The following is a 12,760-nucleotide window of genomic DNA, read 5'->3' on the forward strand; positions in this document are numbered from 1 at the left end:
CGTCAACGGCAGAATGAGCGGGGAATGACGTGTTTCAGCGTCAACAGCGATTAAAGGGTTAAAAAATTATAATAATAATAAAAAATAATAGCCTGATGCCGTATTTCCTAAGAGTTGAGTAGATGCATGACCGGAGCCGTGTGTGAGAGCGCAGGCTTTGCGTAGTGGTCGGGTCAATGGTGTCGGCTGAACACACACCAAGGCATTTCCCATATTGTCCATTACGTGATTCTACCTACAGCCAGGGCTCGACAGTGCGAACGTTTCACGCGTATTTGCGACTAAAATAGATGTGTGCGAACCATAAATATTATTTTAAGATCACATGTGAGTAAAGATTATATCCTACAAGCTGACAGTTTCATGACCTAAACTAACGTTAGCTGCTAATACCAACCAAGCCGATTCCAAAACAGAATGGATCTGATATAATCTTATCTCCTGTGCTGCACAAGCACTAACATAACGTTGATTGGAGAGATAACACATACTACACATAATAACACATGGAGATTAGCTATAGTATATAGCTCAGCAGCTGTAACATTACTTTTCCTGGGGCGGCTACGTGGCGTAGTGGGCAAGGCGCTCGCCACGGAATCTGGAGACGCTGGGCTTGCCTGTTCGAGCCCAGCGCTCCACATTTGCTTTCAGTTTAGCTGGTCGTCCGTACTAATACACATTGGCCGTATTAGGGGGTGGGAAACTGATGGGTGGGGATCGGGCGTTGTGGACAGCGACTCCTACAGGTCGGTTGGTGCACCTGCGCAGTAGAATCAGGAAGTGTCGGGGGCAGCGTGAGCCTCCCACGCGTTACTCCTCGCCACTGAGAGATCGAGCTGCGCAGGTGAAAAGATGCAACTGCTGTTACCTCAAGTACCGGAGGGGACTTGTGCTATGTATGACTTAGTCCACATTGCAGCCAGCTTGTGGGAGGCAAGAAACAGCGTTCGTGACAGGGGAGGGTTGAATTGGATGATACGAAATTGGGATGGGAGAAAATATAGAAAATGGGAGAAAAAGTGGATAAAAAAAAAAAACATTACTTTTCCTGATGGTTTTTGCCCTGGCATCGTTTTCGAATCGGTATCATGATACTTAGGCTGGTATCGGTATCGAAGTTAAAATGTTGGTATCATGACAACACTGCTTTGGGCAGAGATGTTGGAACAGACAGTGGGACTGTTTGCGTAGGAGTGTGGCTCCAGGCTCCACAAGTCCCTTGACAATAGACTGGTGGGCGTGATGAGTCATGGGTTGTAATGGAACACCCTGACCACCTCTCCAACAACACCAGCACAAAACTCCTTGTGTGAAAAACTACTTGTATTCTTAATACTACTGAGATTTATGTTCTGTATATAATATCATGTGTACCTTTAGTAGATTTAGTATTTTTGCTTGTATGTGTGAATGTATTTGTTCGCACCAACCACCGGGTAAAATCTCTGTGTTTACTGTACATTTACCTAAAATGTACTTAAACGTGCACTATGGAACTTTCTTCATGAAAGAAGATTGCTTCGTTAGCGAGATAAATCACAGAGTGGAGTCGAGTTAGGCTGAACAACAGAAAACACTTCCGACAGCGAACACATGTATGTAAAACCGTGCCCAAAGTTACCTTGCTTAACACATTCCCCGCCAAAGATGAGTAAACTCGTTGTTACCCGCCAATCGTTGAGCGCCAATGACGAGTTAACTCGTTGTTATGATCGTTATTTCTTTTATTCGCTATTTCCATTCATAATTCATTCAGCAAGGCTCTGGGAAACTCTGGCACTCTGTCTGAGATCGCAACGGCCCGATACCGCCGCCTGGTGGTATTCGGCCGATGTTGCACTTACTTTCTGCAGGAAGCATGGCTCTGTGCGTCGTGAATGTTGTCCGGGCGCAGTTATCTTGTAACGTGGATCCAAATGAACAGTCGAGTGCATTGAATCGCCTTCGAGACGCAAGAATCAATATGCTTTTGGAGTTTATGGCGTCGGCCAAACGGAAAAAGGATCTAGCAGATGGCAATCAAATAATTGGCTGGAGGTAAGAGCAATCTAACGTTAATTCCAGCCAGCTTGATTGTCCATTTCTATCATTGCAATCCATCTGATCAACGTATGCAGTTGTACTAAAGAAAGCTGTTATTGACAATCAATTAATCATAAACGACCCCCCCCCCCCATTTCCTGCATGCATGATGGGACATAATATATACCGATCATATGCATTTGAATTTTTTATTGTAGTGTGTATAGGGACGAAATGTCAATCGATTAAGTATAATATGCATCGCGGCCTAGAACTAGCGTTCTAGGAATTACCCCAGACCACTCTAAAACTATACTTATATTCACCACGGTATAAAACGACAATGTATGAATGGGAAAAATATAACTTTCCCACATCTTGAACGATAGATACCCGATGTCGAATGGGCCATAGTATTGCAGATATAGCTATAATATTTAAATAGTTATAGCCCTGCAAACAAGGTGAGCAACTCCCACCGTTTACAGCGTTGGCGGTAGAGCTATAAGATGCTGATATTGCGTGGCAGATATCGTGTTAAAGGTGCTATAGTTAAAATAAAATAAAAAGAGCTTTTAGAAAGTTGCAAAATAAAAATCATACTTCCCATTTCCCCACACTGACACTGAACCACGCTGACACTGAACCATGCTGACACTGAACCATGCTGACACTGAACCATGCTGACCCTGAACCATGCTGACACTGAACCATGCTGACACTGAACCACGCTGACACTGAACCACGCTGACACTGAACCACGCTGAACCATGCTGACACTGAACCATGCTGACACTGAACCATGCTGACACTGAACCATGCTGACACTGAACCACGCTGACACTGAACCATGCTGACACTGAACCATGCTGACACTGAACCACACTGACACTGAACCACACTGACACTGAACCACGCTGACACTGAACCACACTGACACTGAACCACACTGACACTGAACCACGCTGACACTGAACCAGGCTGACACTGAACCACGCTGACACTGAACCATGCTGACACTGAACCATGCTGACACTGAACCAGGCTGACACTGAACCACACTGACACTGAACCACGCTGACACTGAACCACGCTGACACTGAACCACGCTGACACTGAACCAGGCTGACACTGAACCATGCTGACACTGAACCATGCTGACACTGAACCATGCTGACACTGAACCACCCTGAACCACGCTGACACTGAACCAGGCTGACACTGAACCATGCTGACACTGAACCATGCTGACACTGAACCATGCTGACACTGAACCACACTGAACCACACTGAACCACGCTGACACTGAACCACACTGACCCTGAACCACACTGAACCATGCTGACCCTGAACCACACTGACCCTGAACCACACTGACACTGAACCACACTGAACCACACTGACCCTGAACCACACTGACCCTGAACCATGCTGACCCTGAACCACACTGACCCTGAACCACACTGACACTGAACCACACTGAACCACACTGACCCTGAACCACACTGACACTGAACCACACTGAACCAGGCTGACACTGAACCACACTGAACCATGCTGACCCTGAACCACACTGACACTGAACCACACTGAACCACACTGACCCTGAACCACACTGAACCATGCTGACCCTGAACCACACTGACACTGAACCACACTGAACCACACTGACCCTGAACCACACTGAACCACACTGACACTGAACCACACTGAACCATGCTGACCCTGAACCACACTGAACCATGCTGACACTGAACCAGGCTGACACTGAACCATGCTGACCCTGAACCACACTGACCCTGAACCAGGCTGACACTGAACCACGCTGACACTGAACCACGCTGACACTGAACCACACTGAACCACGCTGACACTGAACCACACTGAACCACGCTGACACTGAACCACACTGAACCACGCTGACACTGAACCACGCTGACACTGAACCACACTGAACCACGCTGACACTGAACCATGCTGACACTGAACCATGCTGACACTGAACCACGCTGACACTGAACCACGCTGACACTGAACCACACTGAACCATGCTGACCCTGAACCAGGCTGACACTGAACCACACTGAACCACGCTGACACTGAACCACACTGAACCACGCTGACCCTGAACCAGGCTGACACTGAACCACGCTGACACTGAACCACACTGAACCACGCTGACACTGAACCACACTGAACCAGGCTGACACTGAACCACACTGAACCACGCTGACCCTGAACCACACTGAACCATGCTGACCCTGAACCACACTGAACCATGCTGACCCTGAACCACACTGAACCACGCTGACACTGAACCACACTGAACCACGCTGACCCTGAACCAGGCTGACACTGAACCATGCTGACACTGAACCAGGCTGACACTGAACCACGCTGACACTGAACCAGGCTGACACTGAACCACACTGACACTGAACCATGCTGACACTGAACCATGCTGACACTGAACCACACTGAACCATGCTGACACTGAACCACACTGAACCATGCTGACACTGAACCATGCTGACACTGAACCATGCTGACACTGAACCATGCTGACACTGAACCATGCTGACACTGAACCACACTGAACCATGCTGACCCTGAACCACACTGGTTGAATGATACTGTATATTAATTCAATGCTTTGATATGTGTGTGAGAAACATTCTGTCTCGGATTTGATTACAAGCAACCTCCTAACAGTCCTTAATGATGAGAGCCATTTTCTCATGGAAGGAATTGTTTTTTGGCCATCAACTTTTCCCTACAAAAGCAAGGAGCTGTGTGTTATAGGAATGTGCAGATACTGATACTTGGATATCAGTCCAATACCAGGCTATCAGGATATCAGTATCAGAGAATTTACCCAATACTAAAATCAATGATACTAGGATAATTTTTTTTTAATATTTCTTTGCTACATTTCTTTGGAGACATAAATGCATGTTAGATCCCTCTAATGGAGAACATTTATTATATGTCGATCATCTTTGTCCAATGACCCCAAACGGAAGTCTGTACTGTTGGGTAAAAGCGATGGATCGGATCAGTACTTGGTATCTGGACGATACTGGAAGTCTAGTTCTCAGAACTTGTATCGGCAGTGAAAAGGTGGTATCGTTATTTATGTACTTATCTTGTCTCCTCTCCTCTATTTTCCTCCCTCTCTTCTGTCCTCTACTCTGCCTATTCCTCTCCTCCTTTTTTCTCTCTGGCGATATTGTCTTCTCTCCCCCTCTTCTTCCCCCTCTCCTGTCCACTGCTCTGCCTTCTTTCCTCCCTTTTATCCTGCACTGTTCTTCTCTCCTCCTCCCTCCTCCTCTATTCCACATATCTTCCCTCTCTCTCCTCTCTACTCCTGTGTTCTCGTCTCCGTTCCCTCCTTTCTCTCCTCTAAATCTCTCTCTCAGATATTTGCCTTGAGGAGGCTGGAAGTGTCCAAGTTTCAGAAGAACGTGACCAACCTCATCAGAGTGTTCTCGGTACTCATGATCCCCATAGCCTCCACAGTGCCCTCGGTAAGAGAGAGAGAGTGAGTGTGTGAGTGAGTGAGTGAGTGAGTGAGTGAGTGAGTGAGTGAGTGAGTGAGTGAGTGAGTGAGTGAGTGAGTGAGTGAGTGAGTGAGTGAGTGAGTGAGTGAGTGAGTGAGTGAGTGAGTGAGTGAGTGAGTGAGTGAGTGAGTGAGTGAGTGAGTGAGTGAGTGTGCGTGCGTGCATTTTCTATTTATATAGACGGTTTCACTGGAGTTCTGTTTCTAGGCAACACTTTGGACCCAAGTGTATTTCCTGTCAGTTATTGTATTAGCAAACATTGCAACCGGAAATAAACTTGGGTCAATTCAGAATGTTTATGTTGTCGAGTTGAAACCTCTATAGCGGCTCAAAGTGCTGCACAAAAACACATCTAGAAATGGTAATAAGGACATTCTGAATAAAAAGATACACAACATGGTAAAAATCTTAAGCATAGCTAAACTTATCAAAGACTAAAATAGAATAGAATAAAAAAGAATGGGGGAGTGTGGTAGAATTATTATCATGTCATTATACATCTGTGTTACAAATAGTATTCTATCATAGAGGCCCAGACTATAGGTCACAGGATGTGTGTCTCTACAGAGCCATAACCCAAGGTTATGGGAACTGTTAAACGAAGCTGTTTTCCTTCCAGGATATAGCCATAACATAGTCGTATTATTGATTATTCTAACCAGCCATTTTGTCCTTTTCCTTCATAGACGTCATTTTCATGTATTTAATTGTATGGCTGACCAGAGCTCGCTCTCACTTCTTGGTCAGACATTTGTGTTACACTGTTTCTGATTGTGAACTGAGCATTTCCTTGTATGGCCATTCAGGGAATAAATCTATGATCATTTTTATTCAACTTTGGACTCAGAAATTGTTTACTGCCGCTCACTTATCTGCTCTTATTATATTTTTCCACCACAGGAGTTGTGGTTGGATTTAGTAATGTTTCTATTTAAAAGCTAGTTTAAACAGATGTCAGATTTCAAATCCTTTCTAAAAATGTCCAGCGAATCTGACGTAGGGATAGACGGGTGTAAATTATGGTAATACTGTTCCACACTTCCGGGGTTTTTCACCAGTTTTCAGTTCTGTGTTTGGTCCAGTCAGAAGGCCTCAGAGGACCAAAGAGAGGATTTAAAATCAAACTGGCTTTTTTTCCACAACATGTCAACATGTTCCACCAACCTGTCTGTCCTCTTAGAGCAGGTCTGTCCTCTTAGAGCAGGTCTGTCCTCTTAGAGCAGGTCTGTCTGTCCTTTTAGAGCAGGCCTGTCTGTCCTCTTAGGGCAGGTCTGTCTGTCCTCTTAGGGCAGGTCTGTCTGTCCTCTTAGAGCAGGTCTGTCTGTCTTCTTAGAGCAGGTCTGTCTGTCCTCTTAGAGCAGGTCTGTCTGTCCTCTTAGAGCAGGTCTGTCTGTCCTCTTAGAGCAGGTCTGTCTGTCCTCTTAGAGCAGGTCTGTCTGTCCTCTTAGAGCAGGTCTGTCTGTCCTCTTAGAGCAGGTCTGTCTGTCTGTCCGGAGCTCTAAGATAACCAAAAGTTTGGTTCTAATATTGTCTATTTTAAAATAAATTCTGAAGAAAACAAAACCACTTTCCCTCTGCTCCCTTACATGTTCACACATTCATAGATACATACACATACAGACACACACACACATTCATAGATACATACATACACACACACACACACACACACACACACACACACACACACACACACACGTTCATAGATACATACATACACATACAGACACACACACATCCATAGATACATACATACAGACACACACACACACACATTCATAGATACATACACACACACACACACACACACACACACACACACACACACACACACACACACACACAGTGATAAGGAGGAGGCGCCCCTGTCCACGGACCTGTGGACTTGGTGGAACTATCTGTAAATATGGAAAAGAAAACATCCTCATTTCAGCAGTGGACATTTAGTCTGCCTGCCTACCTCACACACACACAGCCTTGCACACACACACACACCTATACACACACACACACACACGCACACACACACACACACACACATGTACGCAATGCTTCACACACACATGCTGCATGCACATACACATGCAAGCATGCAGAAACAAACACATACTCAGGTACTGGTCCCCCCTACCTACACACTCTCCTCTCCTCCCTCTCTCTCCTGTATTTTCTTCTCCTGTCCTCCCCTCTTCCTCACCTCTCTTCTTCTCCCTCTCCTCTCTTCTCCAATCCTCACCTCACCTCTCTTCTCTCTTCTTCTCCCTCTCTCCTCTCTTTTCCCGTCCTCACCTCTCTTCTCTTCTCTCTTCTTCTCCCTCTCTCCTCTCTTCTGTTCTCACCTCTCTTCTCTTCTCTCTTATTCTCCCTCTCTCCTCTCTTCTCCCGTCCTCACCTCTCTTCTCTTCTCTTCTTCTCCCTCTCTCCTCTCTTCTCCTGTCCTCACCTCTCTTCTCTTATCTCTTCTTCTCCCTCTCTCCTCTCTTCTCCTGTTCTCACCTCTCTTCTCTTATCTCTTCTTCTCCCTCTCTCCTCTCTTCTCCTGTTCTCACCTCTCTTCTTCTCTCTCCTCTCCTCACCTCTCTTCTCTTATCTCTTCTCCATCTCTCCTCTCTTCTCTCATCTCTCTCTTCCTCTCCTCTCTTCTCTCTTTTCCTCTCCATCTCTCATCTCCTCTCATCTCTCTCTTCCTCTCCCTCTCTCATCTCCTCTCTTCTCTCATCTCTTCCTCCCTCTCCTCTCATCTCTCTCTTCCTCTCCCTCTTTCATCTCCTCTCTTCTCCTCTCATCTCTCTTCCTCCCTCTCTCCTCTCATCTCTCTCTTCCTCTCCCTCTTTCATCTCCTCTCTTCTCCTCTCATCTCTCTTCCTCCCTCTCTCCTCTCATCTCTCTCTTCCTCTCCCTCTCTCCTCTCCACAAACATGTAATCAGGTAGTAGCCCCACATACTTCAAACACGTGCAAACACAGTAACACACATTATTTATCTCTATTTATCTCTCTATATCTCTCTCTCACACACACACACACACACACACACACACACACACACACACACACACACACACACACACACACACACACACACACACACACACACACACACACACACACACACACACACACACACACACACACACAGACTTTGCATTAAAATAAATGCACACATACACACCTGTATGTATTGTAAGGTGAAGTGTATAGGCCTGGTCAGGGCAATGGAGGTCATATCTGTCTGGGCATGTGAGAGTGTGTGAGAGTGAGAGAGAGAGAGAGTGAGAGGGAGTGAGAGAGAGAGAGAGACACTCCCTCACACACACATTCCTCTAATCAGACTTATGTATTCACTCACTCACATGTGCTTACATAGTCAGATGGAGGTAGGTACACACACACGCGCACACACACACACACACACACACACACACACACACACACACACACACACACACACACACACACACAGGAGTTGTATGCAGCACAGTCACACAGACGTAAACATCCCATTCAATCAGTGTAGTAATACACTCGTGCTGGGTTCACTATGCTAGCTCTGAAAGCCCTCTCTTTAGCCGCTATCTTAACAGTCTACTGTAGTGACACACACACACACACACGCACAGACACACATACATACATACATACATACATACATACATACATACATACATACATACATACATACATACATACATACATACATACATACATACATACATACATACATACATACACACACACGCAAAACCGTCGTCCACCTGTGATAGTCATCTCTTCTGTCATTCTTGATTAACACTCTCATACACACACACACACACACACACACACACACACACTCTCTCTCTCCCACTCTCTCTCACATATACTCTCTCTCACATATCTCATCATCATCACTCATCATCATCTATTCTGTCTTATTTGACAAACAAAAACTCTCTCCCTTACACACACACACTCTCTCTCTCCCCCTCTCTCTCTCTCTCTCTCTCTCTCACACACACACACACACACACACACACACACACACACACACACACACACACACACACACACACACATTCACAAACCCCTCATCTGTTTTGAAAGTGCTCTCCTTCAGACTTATCTCCTGCTCTCGGTACAGGACACTCTCAGGACAGCCTCCTCCACGCAGAGACTCCCCCATCTCTGGTGATAATCTGCAGCAGGTTGTTGTGTCTGTCTGTCTGTGAACACCATGCTGGTTACATAATGAAAGCTATCTGCCGGAGACGGTCAACAGACTGCTGCACGTGACGAGGGTAGAGGTAGAGTCTGCACTCAAGGATGGTGGCGCTGTGGTTAACCCGGTCCTGGGTTCGAACCCCAGCTAGAGGCTTTTCTGTGTGGCCTTTATGTATGTTCTCCCTGTGTTCACGTGGGTTGCCTCCAGGTACTTTGGTTTCCTCCCACACCATAAAACACATGCCTTCCCAGGTACAAACTCCTGCCACTATCCTTGACCAAGGTACTGGCATTACAACTGGAGTTGGTCCCCGGGCGCTGGACTGTGGCTGCAGTGCTCACTGCTTCTAAATAGTTAGGATGAGTTAAATGCAGACACATTCCTGATATATGTAAATAGTTAGGATGATTAAATATAGAGGGGACATTCCTGGTATATATAAATAGTTAGGATGATTAAATATAGAGGATATTATTCCTTGTTTATGTAAATAGTTAGGATGATTAAATATAGAGGGAACATTCCTGGTATATATAAATAGTTAGGATGATTAAATATAGAGGATATATTCCTGGTTTATGTAAATAGTTAAGATGGTTAAATACAGAAGAGACATTATTGGTTTATGTAAATAGTTAAGATGGTTAAATACAGAAGAGACATTATTGGTATATGTAAATAGTTAGGATGGTTAAATACAGAGGATACAGTTCTGGTATTTTTTTATTAGTTTTGAATACAGTAATATGACATATCTTATGTATTTCTCTTGTAATACAATTGTCATATTGCTACTTTATTCAAAATGGCCTTTTCTCATCCAATTCCCATCACACATTATTCGTAACACTGCTGCAGTGTGCAATGTTCTGTACGTTGCTGATGATGGTATTGCAAACAGACCTGCAGACCTGTGCCTGGATCCATGACAGTATACCTCCAGATATGGTACAGCTGCTCGCCCTACCGCAGACTCTGCTGCCCCAGAGGTGTCTTGTTTTATTAACAGAGTGTAACGTTGTAATGTGTACATGCTCTCTACACGTTGCTGGAAATGTTACATGTGATGTTAAAGGTGCTATAGATACATTTATGTAGACCAACATTTTTTATAAAAGTATTTGTTTTGATTATGGATTTATCATTTTAATTAAAAGTTCGGACAGGATCCAAAATGAATGTTGTCATATGCATGTTGCGTGCATGTTGCATGCATGTATCCCTCCCTACTTCCCATTTCCCCATGTGGAATGCACCTGATTGAATAAATGCGCTGCTAGTTAGAGAGGTTGAAAGAAAATGGTGGCTCGCTCGCTCACTCAACTTTCTCTTTCTCAACCTAAAGTTGAACCGAAAATATGTTTCTGATTGATTGATTGAAAATTGTATTAACATTGCAGAATGGGTACAATACAGTACAGCTCAATACACACAATTGTTAAGGGGATGCAGACCAGAGAAAGACTTTTGTCTTGTTTACATCAGGGTCCCCCATTTTCAATTCATCATAACATATGACATACATGACATACAGATAGACAGTACTGCTACATCTATACATTTATGACATACCAGATTTACAAATACAATACAGTACAAATACAGTACATTTATGACATACCAGATTTACAAATACAGTACTGTTTGTGATACAAAAGAGAGTCTAAAAAAGAGAGTATATACATTTGACGAAGAAACTGTACATTGGAGGAGGTTGGGTAGGTGGGGTGGAGGGGGGGGCTGGGTAGGTGGGGTGGGGGGGGGTAGGCGGGGTGGGGTAACTGTACATTGGATTATCCACAAAATCTGACTTGGTCCCAAGAAGAGGGTCTCGTGTATTATTGGGTTAGGACATTTACTGTACATTGGAGGGGGTTGGGTTAGGACATTTACAGGGGCCAGTTTCGAATTGCAGTCTCCCGTAGGTGCTCTTTGAGAAAGGTTTTGAAAGTGGGTAGTGATTTACATTCCTTTACAGCTGTGGGTAGGGCGTTCCACATTGTTGTGGCATAATTGCGAAACGTGTTTTGTCCCTTGTTTGAGCCGAATCTGGGTTTCACATGATCTGACAAGATTTTATGCAGGAAATAGGGTATACATTTGCAGGAACTAGATTCATATATTTGACCTGCAACGCCTAGTTTAACAGTTTCATCTAGGGGGGCAGGTGGCGCACGGAGATTACGTTCGTCACCAACACCGGGAGACACTAGGATTCGCCTGTTCGAATCCAGCTCCCGGCGTTGCTATCAGCTTGGCTGTCCTCTCACGCTGATACAATTGGCTGTATCAGGGGGTGGGAAGCTGAAGGGTGGGTCCTGGGCGTTGTGGACAGCGACCCCTACAGTTCGGTCGGGGCGCCAGCTCAGCGAGGGTTGGATCTGAGGAGAGATAGTGTGGCCTCCCACACGCTACACTCTCCCCGGTGAGAACCTGCGCGGCCAGGTTGGCCTGCCCCAGGCTGCACATGCGTCGGAGGAAAGCATGTGACAGTCTCCGGTCTCCCGGACCAACAGTAGGGGACAGTACGCAACAACCAGGAAGGGTGGGATGGGAGAAAAAATCGGGAAAAAGGAGGGGAAGAAAGATAAATAATAAAAAAAATAAAAACAGTTTCATCTGGACTTAGTTCAATGGTACAGCATACGATAATTACAATAACTATCGTACCCTGTGTAATCCTATATAAGCACACCATTGTTTTGGTCTGACGTGCTGGTGCTCTAGTGCGACATCTAGTGGCTGAATGTTATCTATAGCACCTTTTAATAAACTAACACAGCTGGGGAGCATGTTTGGCCTTCTGTCCAGCACCTGTTGAGTTGTGTGACGTGTGCGTCATTCTACTCCACAGTTATGTTTTTTCCCCAGCCTGATAACCGATATCGGATTTTATTCCCTTCAGATAATGAATTGGTATCCTATGTTTTGGAGGGAAGGTTTACAACAAATTAAAGGACAGAACCACTCAGAAC

At 45.1% G+C, this 12,760-nt stretch overlaps 1 protein-coding gene across 1 annotated transcript in view; it reads left to right on the top strand.

The window, feature by feature from the left end:
* The window catches only part of cox18 (cytochrome c oxidase assembly factor COX18), a 48,076-nt gene that overhangs the window by 33,054 nt on the left and 2,262 nt on the right, over positions 1–12,760 (top strand). Inside the window, exon 6 of the mRNA XM_084331687.1 lies at positions 5,445–5,552. Coding sequence (XP_084187813.1) covers positions 5,445–5,552 — 108 coding nt within the window. The remainder of the gene's footprint in view (positions 1–5,444; positions 5,553–12,760) is intronic.

Source organism: Notolepis coatsorum (assembly GCF_963971535.1).
Source record: "Notolepis coatsorum genome assembly, chromosome: 16".
NCBI classification, from domain to species: domain Eukaryota; kingdom Metazoa; phylum Chordata; class Actinopteri; order Aulopiformes; family Paralepididae; genus Notolepis; species Notolepis coatsorum.